The 19,710-nt window shown below is 38.9% G+C and overlaps 1 protein-coding gene across 1 annotated transcript in view; it reads right to left on the bottom strand.

The window, feature by feature from the left end:
- Positions 1-19,710, bottom strand: part of SLC5A8 (solute carrier family 5 (sodium/monocarboxylate cotransporter), member 8) — a 64,693-nt gene that overhangs the window by 13,454 nt on the left and 31,529 nt on the right. Inside the window, exons 10-12 of the mRNA XM_011966633.1 lie at positions 17,706-17,773; positions 6,686-6,772; positions 5,071-5,276 (exon numbers count right to left, since the gene is read on the bottom strand). Of these exons, the coding sequence (XP_011822023.1) occupies positions 5,071-5,276; positions 6,686-6,772; positions 17,706-17,773 (361 nt within the window). The remainder of the gene's footprint in view (positions 1-5,070; positions 5,277-6,685; positions 6,773-17,705; positions 17,774-19,710) is intronic.

Genomic DNA, 19,710 nt, shown 5'->3' with positions numbered 1-19,710 from the left:
ACACCAAAAGCAATGGCAACAAAAGCCAAAATTGACAAATGGAATCTAATTAAACTAAAGAGCTTCTGCACAGCAAAAGAAACTACCATCAGAGTCAACAGGCAATCTATGGAATGGGAGAAAATTTTTGCAATCTACTCATCTGACAAAGGGCTAATATCCAGAACTTACAAAGAACTCAAACAAATTTAGAAGAAAAAAACAAACAACCCCATCAAAAAGTGGGCAAAGGATAGGAACAGATACTTCTCAAAAGAAGACATTTATGCAGCCAACAGACACATGAAAAAATGTTCATCATCACTAGCCACCAAAGAAATGCAAATCAAAGCCACGTGAGATACCATCTCACACCAGTTAGAATGGTGATCATTAAAAAGTCAGGAAACAACAGGTGCTGGAGAGGATGTGGAGAAATAGGAACACTTTTACACTGTTGGTGGGACTGTAAACTACTTCAACCATTGTGGAAGACAGTGTGGTGATTCCTCAAGGATCTAGAACTAGAAATACCATTTGACCCAGCCATCCCATTACTGGGTATATACTCAAAGGATTATAAATTATGCTGCTATAAAGACACATGTACACGTATGTTTACTGTGGCACTACGCACAATAGCAAAGACTTGGAAACAACCCAAATGTCCATCAATGGATTAAGAAAATGTGGCACATATACACCGTGGAATACTATGCAGCCATAAAAAAGGATAAGTTCATGTCCTTTGTAGGGGCATGGATGAAGCTGGAAACCATCATTCTCAGCAAACTATCGCAAGAACAGAAAACCAAACACCACATGTTCTCACTCATAGGTGGGAACTGAACAATGAGAACATCTGGACACAGGAAGGGGAACATCACACACAGGGGCCTGTCATAGGATGGGAGGAGGGGGGAGGGATAGCATCAGGAGATATACCTGATGTAAATGACAAGTTAATGGGTGCAGCACACCAACATGGCACATGTATACATATGTAACAAACCTGCACATTGTGCACATGTACCCTAGAACTTAAAGTATAACAAAAACAAAAGAAAGGGTAAAAAAATAAAAATAAATAAAAATTAAAGAAAAAAGAAAAAAAAAGAAAATGTGGTTCATATACACCATGGAATACCATGCAGCCATAAAAAAAGAACACAATCACGTCCCTTTCAGCAACATGGATGCAGCTGGAGGCCATTATCCTAAGCAAATTAATGCAGGCACAGAAAACCAAATACCACATGTTCTCACTTATAAGTAGGAGCTAAACATTGGGTACTTATGGACACAAAGAAGGGAACAATAGACACTGGGGATGACTAGAGGTTGAAGGGAGAGAGGCGAGAGTTTACCCCAGTAAGAAAGCTGCACAGGTATCTAAATAAAAGCTGAAATTATTTTTTAAACATAAGGTAAATAAGATTCCTGCTCACATAAAGTGTATATTCTAATGGAGAGATAAATACAATAAACAAATTAATAAATATAATAATTTCCACTAGTAGAAAGCACTGTAAGGAAAATAAAACAAAATGATTTGCTATTAACAGGATGGAGAGGGAGGAACTACCCTACAAGTGGTCAGAGAAAACCTTTGGGAATAAGTGACATTTGAACTGAGATCTAAGAAATGTTCTCAGATGTTCTCGAGGAAAGCATCTCAGAGACTAAACACAAGCTGACTGAGGCACAGTGAGAAGACAGTGATTACAAGATGAAAGATAGGCCGGGACTTTTTGTGGGACTGGACGTGAGTTGGAATTTTACTCTACAGGCAATGGCACTCATTGCAATGTTTTAAGTGAAAGAGTAACATGAAAATTCTATGATCATTTCTACAATGATTGCTCTAGGATTCCACTTTCAGTTTTGACAGCTACTTGATTCAGACCAATCATTCTGCTGAGAACAACATATAAAACCTGGGGCATGGGGAGGGAGGCAGGTTTTTGAAGATATCAGCGAGATCAAGACAATGAGAATTTGGCTGGGCGCGGTGGCTCACGCCTATAATCCCAGCACTTTGGGAGGCCAAGGCAGGTGGATAACCCGAGGTCAGGAGTTCGAGACCAGCCTGGCCAACATGGTGAAACCCCATCTCTACTAAAAATACAAAAATTGGCCAGGAGTCATGGCACATGCCTGTAATCTCAGCTACTTGGGAGGCTGAGGCACAAAAATCACTTGAACCCAGGAGGTGGAGGTTGCATTGAGCTAGAGCCTGGGCAACAGAACGAGACTCTGTCTCAAACAAAAACAAAAACAAAACAATGAGAACTTGAGGTGTCAAGAGCCCAGACAGAAGGGGAACACATTGAGGTGAGCTAATGAAATTAAGAGAGTGTGATATTGAGCCAAAGACAGACAAAATAGAACAGACTAAAGAATTGAGAAATAGATCCACAGAAAAATAGTTACTTGGTTAACATTGTTTTCATCACCAGCACATTCAGCGGGCCAAAGGGGAGTCTTTTCAATAAGTTTGAATTCAGTTTGGTTAACCGAATGTCCACATGGGGAAGAATAATCTTGATCACACCACCCACAGAAATCAATTCCAAAGTGGATTACACTTCCCAAATGGAAATGGTTAACAATAAAGCTTTTAAATGAAAAATTAGTGGAATATCTTTATGATTGCAGGATAGACAACGATTTCTCAACAAGACACATAAAGGACTAACTATATAGGAAAAAACTGAGAAACAGATATCAATTAAAATTAAGAGATTTTGACTGACAAAAAAAAAAGTATCATTAAAAGAGTAAAAAGGCAACCCATGGAATGGGAGAAAAATATTTTCAAAACATATCTCATATCTAGAATACATCATGAACTCCTGTGTAAATAAGAAAAAGACAGAGAATCCATTTCAAATGTACTAAAAACTCCATTTCAAATGGACTAAGTAGCAAAAGTAGATATCCAAATGGCCAACAAACAAATGAAAATGCATTTGACTTCATTAATCATAAGCGAAACACAAATTAAAACCACAGCAAGCTACCAATGTAACCATCAAATACTGGAAACTTAAAAAAATCAATACTGAATCTAGGCAATCGAAACAATTTGTATCTAGGCAACCAAAGGATCACACATTCAACCTACAGCTGGGTGACTCACAACCCTTGTGCTCCAGCCATACGGAACTAGGATGATTTTTCTAAGATGCCCTGATCCTTCAGTCCTTCAAGCCTTTGCACCTGTCGTTTCTTCATTCTGTGACACATACTCCTCCCTCCGTGTGTCCCTGTGCTCAATCCCGCCACCTGACTAACTCCAGCCCATGCAATTCTCCTCTAAGAAGCTTTCCTTGACTCCAGTCAGGTAGACTTCCTCCTTCTGGCTCCCATGATACCCTGTGAATATTACTTACCACAATGCATGTTTTAATTTATTTTCTTGTCCAATGTCCCTTCTGGTGACAAGAATAACTTTCTAGATCTTCCCCTTCATCTAGCCAAACCTATGCATTCTTGAAGTAGCAGTACATCTCTGAAGTCTTAATGCTAACTTACACTCCAACTTTGTACTCACTCTTTTAACAAAAATGTATCAAGTATTTATTATTTACTATGTCCTAGTTTTTATACTTAGCATGCTTACTGAGTTTATTGTTTTGCACATTCCCTCCAGCTAGATTAGACTTTTCTGGAAGGCAGGAAACAGTGGCTGGGAGAGAAAGATTTTCTTCCATGGATACTAAATGAACGGTCAGCACAGGGCTGGGTACATAGTCCATGCTCAAAAATTCCTGTTTATTAAGCTGAAATATTTGATAAGTAAACTAACATGTAAAACTGATTATTATGGTACCAGGCATAGAATAAACTTCAGCTAATTTATTTCTTCCAGGAATCCAAATAACCATTTTGCCTTAGACTCTTAAGGGCAAATATTTACATAATTAGGAAAATGCTAAGCAAAATGGTAAAACAAGAAGTACATCCTGTATGTCTTCTCACTTAACCTTCAATTAATCTTTTCTCCCTTTCTGACTTTAATGACTCTCCCAGTCCCCTCTCATTAGTGCTTTCATGCCTGTCCAGACTGCTCCCCACATGTCCTTGCCCCTCTCTACACTGCACCTCACCTAGTAAAACTTCCCTCAAATATGCCTCAGGCTCTGGAACTACCTTTTCACTCAACCATATAGAGCTTACCTGCCTGGAACGCCCCTGGAAGTCCCACTGGCTAGCTTTCTCATAGCTGAATTCCTTCTGGAACACGAATTGCTAACAATGGCTATATGTATGATCATGTTCCTTCTCCCAGGACTGTGTCCATTTTAAGAGGGGTATGCTGTGTCTTAACCCCAAACGGATGACTCTATAATGATGTCATTCCAGATAAGCTGGCACTGGGGCAATATTTTGGGGGCAATGGCATCATCTTTGCATTCCTCGAACATATCCACAGGGTTTGTGCTTTAAGGCTGGACATTTATATATCCACTAAAGAAAGTCCTGCCCTCACATGCACTATACAGTAAAGCATGCCTCTCCCCACAGGTCTACATCATTACGTTAAATCAGACAACTTCAGCATCTAGAGGCTCCAAAGTGTACTGCACGACTGAAATCAAGCATGAAGATCACAGCTGCAAGCACTGCTAGTGCTTTAAAGATTTGGAATCTTCAACTGAACAAATGGCAATTATTTAACATGTTTAAATAATTGTAGCTTGTGGTCAGTAAAATCTATCCTTCAAAGACTACATAAGCAATATTTATTTATAATTGTGTTTTCCATTTTAAAAGTTTTTCCAAGACAACGATAATTCTTGTGTAGCTAAGAGCTGGTGTTTAGGAGAGTTTACACATAATAGAATTTTCTCATTAATATTTAAGTTTCCTCACATCTGTAGATAAGGCAGAAATGTCTAGAAAAATTATGAAAATATGACATTTTTTGTTACTGCTGCAGAAAATAGTATAGCTAGCCACACGGGTTTTACTCATTCCAGAATTAGGCAAAGTCACAGTGTTGTAAGCAAGACAAAACACAACTGGAGTTCTCTACTTGTTGCATACATTTTTTAAAGTATAATGTAATAAAACTTAATTCAATACCTTTGAACATTGTGTATTTGAAAAGCACTAGTAGTAAATGGCATTTCTGTGGTTGTCATCAAATTTGTCTCGTTGTATGTGCTGTTACAGCCTTGGATATCAAGCTGCAACGGCGACGTTCTCTCAGGAAGTGGAGGATACATTTGCGCTCCAATTCCAACCCACAGAGAAGTAGCAAATCCAGCCATCAGACCAACAAGTGCTCCCTGTAAAACAAGAATGCTTTTAAAAGAAAAATAATACAATTTGCTTTGATGTCAAAATTAATATTAGAAAGCCAAGTTCAACATGGCACAAAATTATAAAACCCACAAGGGCAGAAACATTCAGTGCTCGCTTCTCCCAAGACAGTGCTCAGCCCATAAAAATTTATTGAATAAATGAACAAGTGAATAAATGAATGAAAGGTAGTGAGGCAGGGAGGGTAAAAGGAGTGAGAAAGCCCACTTTGAAGGAAGGCAGATAATCTGCTAGTGAAAAACCTGGACATGGTTTAAAAAAAAAAAAGATACTGTTCACGGCAGGATAAATAGTATGTTATTCTCCCATTACCGCCCCCAGAAAAGGGCATGTTAGCTTAGTCAGCTACAGCTCTTCTGGAGGAAATGCATGCTGGCAACAAATGCCAAATATCAAAAGTTGATTTTTAAATACACTTTTCTGATACTTAACAAACTAATGCATTTCATCATGCAAAGAGTCTAATCCAAGCTTCAACATTCTGAGGTGGACATAAACAAATCTCTTTCATTGTGATTAATTCCTACAAAAGTAGCTTTTCATATGACATTTCATTGAGGATAATAAATAATAACCACAATAGTCCTTATTAATATCTGCCTTACCAATTCCTAATGCCTTATAAGGAAAATAGAGTTCCAAATGTGAAGTCAGAGTTGAATGGCTATTCTATATATGAAGCAACTGTACATACATTATCAGTTTTTCCTGAACTACATCTTATAGCCAGACTGGAACGGTGGACTTTCTTCTGGGTTTCAGAGAAATAATTTCTAGCTCATTTATTCCAAACAAACGTTAGCACTTCTAAGCACAGATATGTCTAGGTAGAAGGACAGAGATATTATGTCTTTCTGGAAAATATTCCCAATTATGATCATCCCTTTGGGGCTAAATCATGTTGTGGGAGCTACAGCTTTAAATGTCAGGAGTAGAAAATTCCTGGCCAAGGTGGTAAGATTGTGTTGCATCTCTTTGCTGTGCTATGGCTATTCACAGAAATCCTAAGTTTTACTGCCCTTAAATCGCTCATATCTGAGCCTATTGATCTCTTTTAAATCCTAGCTATTAATTTTTGAGAAGGGCAAGTCGGTAAGTGCACAAAAAAATGTTGCTCCTTTAGTTATATTATGAATATTTAAAATTGCCCTATGTGGTTCTGGAAGTTTCCATTGAACTTCACACTTTTAGGGTCCCTATACATAGTACTTCCTTGTATACTCCACTAAAGTCAATAGAAATAATTTAAGTCATCAAGACAAGTAGCTAATGACAAATCTCAAAGGAACCATATCTTTACAACCGAGAAAACTGTGTAGAGCTGCTAGTATAGTTCAAAAAGTAATCCTCACACATATTCATTCTTTGTACTTACAATTGAGTTGGCAAAGGGAACCAAAATGCCCAAAGCGAACAGGCCCATAAGTGGTCCACCAACCATACCAAATATGCTGAGTGCTGCCTACAAAAATAATACAACGTCAGAAATTAGCAATCTCAAATCCAAACTAAAATATTTCAAAGTCATTTCATCAGGATAATGATTTAAAGTATTCAGCCTCCTTCTGAAAATCATAGTTTTAGTCATGATAGCCTTGTCACTGGAAAAGACATCATTACAACTTACAAGTTTCTGCGTCTCAGTCTCAAGTATCCATCTGTTTCTACAGGTAGCCTCAAAAAAGGCCACACAACACAAAGAAGATAAAGAGGCCTGAGACAATGGGAGTGCCTATATGAATGTATAAATCATGAATGATACCTCTCCTCTTAGCATTGCTCTTGCAGATGTTTATAAATCACAGCACTCCTTTGTGCTTTGATCATCTCAAAATCCTCTCAAAACTGTGGACAAGTACTACTATGTGACCAGAGAGGAGGATGAAACCCGTTGGCCATTCCTGATTTGGTTCCTTAAGGATGAAGCTAGAATGATAAATATGATTTTTAAAAGACTGATCAAATCATATAGAAATAGATTTAAAATCTAATCAGATAACTGCAACCTCTGCTTTGATGTAGAGATACCAAATCCAGGATAGTGAAAAAGTTTTACAGTGCAAACATCGCATGAGGTAATGCAACTAAATGAAGCTTCCAAGAGATATATGATCCCAATAATCAAATGCCCAGTTCTTAAGAATGGACAGAACCATAAAAGAAGAGCAGGGAATCACTGGTTTGCCCAGAGAGGAGAGGGTTTTAATAGAACAGAATGAACGAATCAAAGAGAAAATATCATGTCAAGGAAATATTAGAGGAAATAGTGCTTGTTGTTATTGTTGCTGTTGTTTTAAATAGGCCTACTTCATGAAAGAAGAAAAAGAGGTGGTACCAAGTAGAGAGGAGAACTAGTGTTTAAAATGATGTGAACTCAAGGATGTGATCCTGAGTCAGTTTACACAGAGTACAGTCAGAAGGGAGACAGACTCCACTGCAAGAGGTCATATGACCCACAAAGCAAGTTATGACTGTGTGATCTGTGAGCAGTTTTGGAGACATAAGGAAGATACCCCAAAAAGATCTATAAGAGGAAAGAAGAGGAAAGAAGACCTTGGCTGGAGATGAAGCAAGGATGAACTGGCTTGGAGTTATGATGACTCTGCTAGAACATGTCATTGTATATAATCAGGCCATAGCTGATATATGGAAAAAGGGGAATCAACCACAATAAGAGCTCCAGGCACTAATGCAGACTATGAAGAAAGCACATTCTGTATGACTGGCTATGGTTTAGGAGTGCTGGACAGGCTTGGAGCTCTGGATCTAATTCATTCACTCATATAACCAGAGATGAGATCAAACTATTTTAACAGGTGGTATGCCCTAAGCAACAACCAACCAGAATGGCCCCAAGCCTTAGGACTGAAAAAGATCCTGGAGGACCCCTACTTTGCCAGTATTAGCCTTTAAGTTTCTAGGTCAACAGGAGGTCCAGGATCCCAGAGGAGCAGCCCAAGTGGCCAGGGAAATTTCAGGGAGCACTTACGGTGATCGGATAATAGGATATTTATGAGCCTAACTACATGATTAGTTAACATTCGAGCTAAAGTTGTTAATGTCTTGCTTTGTCCTGGGCACTGCAGTAGGCACCAGATATTTGATAGACGGTTGAACAACAATGTCATCTTCCCCACCTTCATGGATTACAGGCTATTCAGTAAAACAGACATTAGATAAATAACTGCAATAAAGTTTGACAAGAGATGATAAAGAAAGTACAAGGTGCTCCTGAAACATTTAGCAGAAGGGAATGCAAACGTATCCAGGTAACAGGAAAAGTCTCTTTAAATAAGTAAAGTGTTAAAATGAAAACTGAAGAATAACTAAGGCTTAGGCAGTGGACGAGGTAGAGAGGAAGGTGTTGCAGTCAGAGAAGTCTATGCCAAGGCCCGTATGCTAAAGACAGTGAGGTGACCACAGAGTTCAGGAAGAAGACACTGTTCTAAAGATTGGTCTGTCCTCTCCAGGCCCACAGCTCCACAGGAGCACGAGGGAGTTTTCCAACACAAAAATGCTCTCTAATCAGAAGAGCAAATGCCACAGGAGGTGGAAGACCCTTCAGGTAAATAAACCAAAAAAAAAATTTCAATGAAGTGTTTCTACTTCTGAGAAGATAAACATACATTTCTCTATTCCTCCTGCTAATAAAATTAAAAATCCTGACATGCCATATAAAATAAACATAAGACGACTCTGAAAGGTGGAAAGAAGGCAGCCCACTAGGGACCCTGGACCTGAAGAATGGTACAGTGTGAGTTCCCTGAATTTTCTTTTTGCTTCATGTGTTCCAGCCTGAGAGTCAAAGAAGCCAGCTAGCCTCGAAACGGCAACAGACACAAGCAAAAAAATGAAATAAGATAAAAACCCCTCATAAAGTCCTGTTCTCTCTCTAGTCACAGGGCCAGGAAAGGAGCAGCCTATGAAGATGGAAAACTCTTAGACCCCAAACACTCCATTCCACAGAATAATCTATTCACCCCACCCATGCCCATGCCAGCCTAGATTCCATACCCCCAGCCTATCACGAGGCACCCTTTGCCTCCCTGCTGGCAATGTCACAGGAGACCTAGTGGAAAATCGGGACTTTCACCATGGCCCAGCAGTGACAAAGCCACCTCCTCCATGATGTCAGTGAATTCTACCCTGTTGTCCTCGGATGTTCTGGGTGGTCCTAGTTAACCAGCTTCCCAGGGAAGCCTCTCCCCTTAAGTTCACTTTGCATCATCGTTGAGTCTTGTATACCGTCTGATGCCCATGCATTTTATTCTGGCAGTGCTAAGAGCACCAGAAGGATAGCAGGAGCAGGATGGTGTTGTGGGACAGATTTAGTCACCGGTCAGATGACTGACAGACCAGGAGGGTTTTCATCTAGAGACCATTCTCAGAGTTTGGAGGATCATTTCTCCTTTCTTATACTTGTATTCAATCCAGGTCAGTTACCAGGTGTTTTGTTCACAAAGAGAGATTAAGCTATGCTTGTAAGGGTAACCTTTGATCTAAGGTTTGTGAAAGTTGCATCATGCTGAGGTAACCTGATCTCTTGGAAATCCAGTTGGAAATCCCCAACCGGACAGATAGGACTGACCCTGTGAGTTGCTTGAGTGGCCTTATGCCTATCATTAATCGTATAGCCATGATACATCTCACTGTATACCACACTCCACCCCTGACCCTGAGGGGGTCAATAATTGAGAGGCTGCCCGAGCTTGAAAGTGCACTCCATGGTCAGTCAAATCTTGAGAAACAGATCTTCTGTAGGACAGTTAGTACGAGTCGGTGGCACACTCGGAACAATCTGGAATTGAACTGTATCATCACAGAGAGTATAGAGTAGATCTAGTGTCCAGCTGAGCAGTCAGGGGAGTTCATGAGAATGGGGCTCAGCTGTGGCTTTGGGGCAGACTCACCAATGATGAGGGAAGAATGAGGACAGGTAGCGACCAAGTCTGGACGGGAAGCAATGGATGTGTGGCAGGCCAGCGAAGGCGTGCCCAGCAGGCTGGAAGGTTGGCTGCTTAGTGGGTGGCCAAAATGTGGTGGAGGCTGTCAGTGACCTCAGTGCTGAGTAATCGGTGAATAGGTCTGGAGAAGCCACATTTGGATGTGGCAAGTCAGGCCACCTGGAGTAGCAGCAAAAGAACACGGGCACACTGGGGCTTGGAAACACGATTACATGAGCAGGTAAAAGGAGCTGAACGGACTCAGTGGTAGCAGGCTTGGAGTTGCTTGATTGCAAAGCAATGACATGTGAAAATGGAACAGAAGGATAAGGAGGATACAGAACTAAGCAATTAGGTCTGGGGACACTGTGTGCTGAGGTGCTGTCAAAGATCTAAAATCATGATCTTGAACATGGCCTGATGAAGCCAAAGTTCAGGGTGTTGACCATTCCAGATGGCTGCCAGGCACAACTGGGGCACCAAATGTCTCTAGGAGGCACTGGCTGCAGAAACAGTGATGGCCCAAGAGACCCCTAGATAAATACACCAGTGAAACTCTTGCCAGGGAGGGATATAAGCAGGATGGGTGGGACAGTCTTTGGGTCATCCTGGGCACACGGCAGGAATGTTAGCAGTGAAGGCATCTTCCCAAAGGTGGAAGTTGATGCTCAGCCATCCAGATGGGTGGTGGGTCAGTGGATGGGATGGTTGGGCGACACTGATATTAAGGAGGGTTTGCAGGAATTCATGAGGCTTGTCAGACAGGAGCCAATTTGAAAGCACCCTTCAGTGTAACTGCCAGTAGAGGTCACTCTGCCCTTGGGAACAGCTGGACTGGGCCTCATCCAGTAGGTGATGGGTATGGGAAGGCCAGGGAGAGCAGAGCCCAGTGTGAGACCTCTGGCTGCAGGGTCCTGGGTGGTGGGTGGGGAGAAAGGTGCTGCTGTGAACACTGTTGGATGGTTCTGTTGCAGCATTTTCCAGGGTGGTGAGGACCTACAGAGCTCAATTAACTTCAGGGACTGTGGCCATCAGGGCCAGGAGAGTTGGTTTGGCTTATGATGGGCTCTCCTTAAAAACATCTGTAAGGTATCTGGGTGCAAGGTGGCCTGTTTCAGGGTCTCCCAGTTGTGCCCCTGTTCCATGGGAGTGGCGGCTATGCAAACTCACTGGAGCATGCCTAAGCGCCATAGTAGCTCCCCTTCTTCCTCAGTGTACACCAGCCACCTTTAGCCCTTGATGAAAAGAGGTTCATGCTGGGGGTGAATAGTCCCCAGGCCTGAATAGCCACTGCAACGGAGTGCAGGGACAACTACGTCTACCTGCTCCACTCTGTGCCTGGATAAGCTCGACAGGGTCTTGAAATAAGGAAATGATCTTATTATCTTTAAAGATAGCCGCTGGCTGTTGTATTTGTATTTCTCAGCCTATGAGTTGCAAAGCACATCCTGTCAGGTACACACAGCACAGCCAGGTGGTGCCTTTCTCATTGGGTTCCTGCACCAGGTCTTTGAGCGGGCTTTGAATTTCTGTCCACAACAGGGGTGAACCTCTTCATGGACTTGTATGGTGTCTAGGACACACTTCCTCATCTCAGCCAGCTGTGGAGGTGGCAGCTGCTTTCTCAGCCCAGGCGATGACTGGTGACACCTGTGGTGTAGCCAGCGGTAAGCCAGCACACTCAGAATCATCATTCCACAGCTCACAGGGCTCTGGATCGGCCAGGCAGAATGACGCAACTCTGAAGTGAGCCCGCGTGACTTGGGCATGTTGCCTGTGGGATGCTGCCAGCAACACTCAGCAGGCATCATAGGGTGGGGCACACCCCTTGAGAAGCCACGCTGTCTCAACTGGAGTGCATGGTGGGCTGGGAACAGCTGTGACGTGCCCTTTGATGATTCTTGTGGACTTCACTGGTGATGTTAGTCCCTTGGGAAATATGCTTCTAAGTCCCTAGCTGGTGGACAACAGCACATAACCCTTCCGCAGGTAAGCTTCACCTTTGCCTTCTTGGTCTGTGGCATCACGATACCAAGATCTTTGGGGGCAAGAAGCAACCTCCCACAGCAGGAGCCAGAGACACACCAGCCAGCGGTTGGCTCTTCAAGCCAGGGCATCCTCCACCTCTGCTTCCTCCTCCTTAGAGCCTGTCCCCAGTTACTGGGGGCCAGAATGGTCTTAAGAATAATTTTGGCAGGTTTTTCATGGTGGCAATTTCACAACAGAGGCACAGACAAAGTGTATGTAGAAGGCAGCAACAGACCAGAAAGTAAAATAAGAGCTGCCAGACACACTATGGAGTGTTCCGGAGGGCTTCATCTGATTTCTTGATCATAACCAGTCCCCAGTCACCCTTTCCCAGTCCTTCCTTAGAAATGGGTGTCATTATACACTTGCTCACTTATTATCCTATCCTCAATGCCAGTTGTGTTCAGAGGTTGTAGGTGGACCTAGTTAACCAGCTTTCCCAGGGACAATGTCTCCTCTTCTGTTCACTTCACATCAAAGATGAGTCTTAGGCACCATCTAATGCTCAATTGGTTTATTCTGGCAGCACTCTTAGAAGATGGATAGTGAGAATAAGCTGTTGTCATGGGCCAGATACAGTCAGGGAGTCAGATCATGAACTGACCAGAGAGTCTTCATCCAGAGACCATTGTCAGACCTTGGGGGAGTCCTTCTCCCTTTCTTATACCTGTATTTCGTCCAGGTTAGTTACCAAGTATTTCTTTCATAAAAGGTATTTAAGCCATTATTTTAAAAGTAAGCTTTGTTCTAAGGTTTATGAAAGCTGTATCTGTGCTGAGGTGGCTTTGTTTCCTGGAAATCCCTGAGCCAGGGTTGTAAATTCCCATGAGACATGTCATATCAGTCCTACAAGATATTTCAGCGGGCCTTATGCGCTATTATTAATCTTACAGCCACAATATGTCTCATAGTATACTACATACCCCTATCCTGCATAACAAGGAGCTCCTCCCTCTAGACTTCTACCTCCATCTGACAGTAATGAGGCAGCACCCTCCCTTATGCTACTGAAGTAGTGTCAGAGAAAGCCAGCTAAAACAGAAGGTGAGATTCAAAGTCTCATCACATAATATTGAAATGCCCAGGTTTCAGTGGAAATTAACTTTTCATAGAAAGAACCAGGAAGATCTCTAACTGAATATAAAAAGACAATCTATAGATGTCAATACGGAGATTACAGAAATAGAATTATTTGATAAAAAATTTGAAACAGCCATGATTAAAAAATGCTTTAACAATTAGAACTCACTTGAAACTAATGAAAAAATAGAGGGAAAAAATATACATAGAAAAATCTCAGTTAAAAAAAGAAGATATTAGGAAGAACCAAATGAAATTATTACGCTGAAGAAATACAATAACTGAAATAAGAAATTTAAATGAATGGGCACAACAGCAAAATAGAGGGAACCAAGAAAAAGATCAGTGAACTGAATGACAGAGCAACAGAAATAACCCAAACTGAACAATAGAGAGAAATGAAATGAAGAAATATAAAATTAACTTCAGGGATCTGTAGAACCATAACAAAAAATTTTAACATTCATGTCATGAGAGTCCCAGAGGAAAAGAGAAAGATGATGGGATGGACAAGTACTCAAAGAATTAATGTCTGAACTTCTCAAACTTGGCAAGAGACATAAATCTCTTTCAGACTTATGAAAGAAGCTGATTCAAGATTCAAGAAACTGAGTAACCCTAAAAAAATAGGAAAAGAAAAGAAAGAAATACATGCCAAGACACATCAAAAACTCAAAACAAAGAAATATACACCAAGATACATCATAATTAAACTTCTGAAAACTAAAGAAGAAACAAAACAAAACAAAACAAAAACCCTGAGAGCATCCAGAAAGAAATGACTCCTTACCTGTAAGGGAAAACAATTAGAATAGTAGCATATTTATCATCAGAAATTATAGAGACAAGAAGAAAGTAGGAAAATATTTTAACTCATGAGGGAAAAAACTAACAACTCAGAATCATACACCCAACAAAAATATCCTTTGGGGATAAAGGGGAAACTCAAGACATTCTCAGGTGAAGGAAAACTAAAAGAATGGCTAAAAGAAGTTTTCTAAACAGAAAGGAAATGGTAGAAAGAAGGAACCCTAGAGCAACTCACAGGAAGGCAGAAAACAAAAAACAGAAATACCAAACAGAAAACCAAAAAATGATGCTTAAGCCTTAACATAACATACCAATAATTATATAAAATGTGAATGGTCTAAGTATACCAATGAAAAGACAGAGATTGACAGGTTGGATTTTTAAAAAAGACTCAACTATGTGCTGTCTACAAAAAAACTCACTTCAAATACAGCAGCATAGGCGGTTCAAAGTGAAAAAATAGAAAAATATATTATGCAACCATTAATCAATGGAAAGTAGAAGTAACTATAATAATATCAGATAAATAGACTTCACAGCAAAAAAATTTCTCAGAGACAGATAGGGACATTACATAATAACAAAAAAGTTAATCCTTCAATAAGACCCAATGCATGAAGCAAAGCAAAAACTGATAGAACTAAAAGGGAAATAGACAAATATACAATTATATTTGGAGAATTCACCACCCCTATCTCAACAATTGATAAAACAACTAAACAGAAAATCAGCAACCATCAACAAACAGAATTTAATTGATAGTTATGAAACACTCTACATAATAAAAAAAGAATACACATTCTTTTCAAGTGCCCATGGGACATATGACAAAATACCATATCCTAGGTTATAAAACAGACCTCAACAAGCTTAAAAGAACTGAAATCATAGTGTGTTCTCTGATCACAATGGCATCAAACTAGAAATCAATAATAGAAAGATAACAGGAAAATATTTGAATACTTGCAAACTAAGTAACATACTTCTAAATAATCCATGAACCAAAAGAATATCTCAAAGAAAACTTAAAAATGTATTCAGCTGAATGTAAACAAGCATACAAGATGTCAAAAGTTGTGGAACACAGGTAAACTAGCACCAAGAAGGAAATGTTCAGCATAAATGCACACATTAGAAAAGAGAAGATTTAAATCAATAACCTAAGATCCCACCTCGAGAATAGCAAATTAAAACCCAAAGCAAGGAGAAAAGAAGTCATAAAGAGAAAAGTTAAAAATCAATGAATGAAAACAGAAAAACAACACAGAAAAATCAATAAAAAAAAGAAGTTGGTTCTTTGAAAACATCAATGAAATTGACAAACCTGTAGAAAGACCAAAAAAAATAAGATAAACATTACCAATATTAGGAATGAAACAGGGTCTATCACTACAGGTCCTGCAGATATCAAAAGGATAGTACAGAAATACTGTGAACAACTATACATATATAAATTTGCAAACTTAGATAAAATGGAACAATTCCTCAAAAACATAAATTGTCACAATTCATCGAATATGAAAGGGATAATTTGAATACCTCTATAACTATTAAGAAAATTAAATTCATAATTTTAAAACTAAAAAAAAAAAAAAAAAATCCAGGCCCAGATGCTTTCCCTAGAGAATTCTACCAAATAATTAAGGAATAATTGGCACTAATTTTAGACAATCTCTCCTAGAAAATAGAAAACAGAATCCTTCTCATTTTATTTTATGAAGCTAGTATAACCCTGCTATCAAAACCAAGGGCAGTATACTCACACACACACACACACACTCACATGCACACACACACACACACCCCACTACAGATCAATATTCTTCATGAACATAGATGTAAAAATTCTTAATAAAATATTAGCACATAGAATTCAGCAATATATAAAAATAACTACACACTGTGACCAAACAAGGTTTATTCCCAGTGTGCAAGGCTGGTTCTGCTTTAGAAAATCAATCAATGTAATCCATCATGTAAGTAGGCTAAAGAAGATCACATGATCATATAAATTGATGACAGAAAAAGTGTTTGAAAAAATTCAACACCCATTTATGGTGAAAACTCTCAGAAAAAAAAATAGGAATAGAGAGTTTCCTGTTCACATTGGAGAACTGGGTAAGGATTTCCACTCTCACTACTTCTATTCAACATGATGTGGAAGTTGAAGCCAGTGCAATAAGGAAATAAAAGGCATACATACAGTTCAGAAGGAAAGAAATAAAACTGCCCTATTCGAAAATGACATGATTGTTTATGTAGAATATCTCAAGGAATACACCAAAACAAACCAAAACATAAAACAAAGAAACAAAAAACTCTCAGAACTAATAAGTGAGCTCAACAAGGTCACAAGATTGAAGATAAATATAAACACATTAATTTTATTTCTACATATTAGCATTGAACACATAGACACCAACATAAAAAATATGATTTGCATAAAAAGCTAAATAAATGAAGAGACATACCATGTTCATGTTTTAGAAAATTCAACATAGTAAAGATGTCATTTCTTCTCAAATGAATAAATAGCTTTCAGGCAATCAATATTTAAGCAAGATTTTTTTTGTAGATACAGACCAAGATTATCCTAGACTTCATATGAAAAGGCAAAAGAACTAGAATAGCTAAAACAATTTTGAAAACTAAGAATACAGTGAGAGGAATCAATCGACCTGATCTTGAACTTATTTTAAAGCTGCAGTAATCAAAATGATCAAATTATAAAGCTGTGTGGTATTGGCAGAAGTACAGACACATAAATAAGTGAAAGAAAACAGAGAATCCAGAAATAGACCCATACAAATATGCTTAATTGATTTTTTACGAACGTGTAAAGGCAGGTCAATGGAAGAAAGATAGCCTTTTCAACAAAAGGTGCTGGTTGAACATTCATAGAGGAAAAAAGAATGTCAACCTAAGTCTCACATTTTATACAAAAATTAACTCCAAAGGGATTGTAGGCTTAAATATAAAATGTAAAACTCTAAAACTCTTTGAAAAGAAACAGAAGAAAATCTTCAAGATCTGGGGCTAGGTAAAGTTCTTAGACTCTACACCAGAAACACAATCCATGAAAAGACAAATTGATAAACTAGATTTTATCCAAACTAAAAAAAAAAAAAAAAAAAAAAATTGTACTTTGACAGTCCCTGTTATGAGGATAAAAAGACAAACTACAGTGTAAAAAAAATTTGAAAAGCACATCTGACCAAGAGCTAGTATACAGAATATATGGGTTTGATATTGTACTATCAAGATGTTACCACTGCAAGACGTTACCATTGAGAGAAACTGAGTAAAGAGTATATGAGATCTCTCTGTATTATATCTCACAATTGCATGTAAATCCACAATTATCTCAAAACACAAAGTTTAATTTAAAAAAAAATTTTAAAAGCATAGTCATCTCTGCCACTTGATATGTCCAGGTGTCAATATACATTGAGAGAAGTCTGGAAGGATGGTGACATCAACATTAAAAAAAGATTTAGTGATTTATGACTTAAACCTCCACGGGTCAGCTCTCACCTGCAACAAAGCTCCCATAAGTGATGCCAGCGCAGCCATTCCAATACATAGGGCTCCATATACCACACCTAAATGGACAACATAAAAGCCAGTGTAAAATCCAGACCCGGAGAATTAGAATTCTCAATAGAATAATCCACCACACCTTTGATTCAAAGTAAGTAACATGACTGTGGTGAAGAATGGACACACACATCAGAGCCAGTGAATAAAGGAAAGGGCTGTTTTCCTCTGACATTAACAGTGTTCCAAGAGGACAAAGCCCTTACATTGTGTCCCAGGATTAGTTACGACAGCAGGTTATATAAGAATTCCTGTAATTAACTATAGGGATTTAAAACTAAGAACTATATTGTGTTATTAATCTAATCCTCCATAAACATTTGTATATAAAGGAAGGGTCAGGTTTCTGTTTTCGGCTTGTCAAAAATAGAATACTATTCAGCTCTGCTCTGTAGAAGGTGAGAAAGGGAGTAATAAACAGAAATTAGACTCTTCTGACTTTAAGCATTCATTTCCCTTGGGAAGTGGCAACGGACACCATGGGGTGTTGGAGGACTTTTAGACCCCTCATAATCTCCGTCAATATCCTCAAGCCCTTCCTATTAAACTAGCAAAGAAAGGCAGCTTCTGAATAAGCACATCTGCCCTTCTACTAAGTTGTTTTCTTCAAACTTCTTTAAAAAAATTCTTTTTAAATAGAGACGGGTTGTCATTATGTTGCCCAGACTGGCCTCGAACTCCTGGGCTCAAGCGATCCTCCCATCTTGGCCTCCCAAAGTCCTAGGATTACAGGCGTGAGTCACCACGCTCAGCCCAAACTTGTTTATAAAAGTTCTCAAGCCACCACTGGTGGTCAGATTGTGGAATATTTTTTTCTATTGATTTTCGGTATTTCCTAGATTTTCTCCAGGTACATGTATTACCTTTTAAGTTATAGGAAATATCATGCAAAAAGCCCTTTAATACTTTCATTCAGCAAAAGTCACCTGAAATCAGTTGATATAATTTCCCAGATGCAAAACTCAATATACAGAAAAAAAATGAATGCGAAATTTGCCCATCATAAAATTTTTGTATTTCTTATATTATGTTATTTCTATCTTATTTTAGCATTCATAGCTTTTTTAAATATATTGAGTAAATAATGCAGCTGAATGAAAAATCTTAAATATTTTTTCAAAGAGTTCTCATAGACATGATTTTTATGCCCTAATTTTAATGTAAATAATATTTTCAATATACTAGGTTTGATTCTCCATTTGATAGGATGAACAGTCACCTATAATTTTGGGAACTCAAAGTTATTGGAAACACATTCAAATCATCTGCCACATTCTTCTCTATGTCCTTACTGCATATACTTCAAGATTATGATTTCATAGTACCCTTTAAAATGAATGAAAATCTCATCTATATTAGCAAAGTTGATTTGTCATTCATCAACATCATTCCATGAGCACTGGCTAGTGCCTCCTGTTTTATATGCATTATCTCAAAACCCAATTCTGCAAAGTGTTTGTGTGCCCATTTTCCATATAGAGAAATAGAGGCTTGTATGGGTAACTGGATTTTCTCAAGGTTAACAGCTAGTAAATTAACAAAACAAGATTGGGTTTGTCTCACTTCAAAAGCATCTATTCATTCTGCTAACCACACAGCTTCAATAATCCCACAGTGAACCAGTCTAAAACCCCTTTAGGAAGCATTGCATCATTCTGAAATTATGCTCCAGGATTAAAATTGGGTACATAATAAAATGATGCATTGCTATTTAAATTTAGGGAACACTGAAGGATATAAATTAAGGACTCATTCCAGGCTACAGTCGTGGCAATTTTACATAGAATTATGACTCCTAATAGGGTATAATTTACTATTTCTTTGACCGTCTATTAATGTTATTGTGTTAAAGTTAAAGATTCTTTCTCAAAAAGGAATTTGTTAGTCATTCATTTCAAGGTGTCAAAATGAAGAATGCAGTACATTGGCAAGATTTCTTTGA

The sequence above is a fragment of the Mandrillus leucophaeus genome, unplaced genomic scaffold (assembly GCF_000951045.1).
Source record: "Mandrillus leucophaeus isolate KB7577 unplaced genomic scaffold, Mleu.le_1.0 Scaffold768, whole genome shotgun sequence".
Taxonomy (NCBI): Eukaryota; Metazoa; Chordata; class Mammalia; order Primates; family Cercopithecidae; genus Mandrillus; species Mandrillus leucophaeus.
This window is presented reverse-complemented; position numbering and strand designations above follow the sequence as displayed.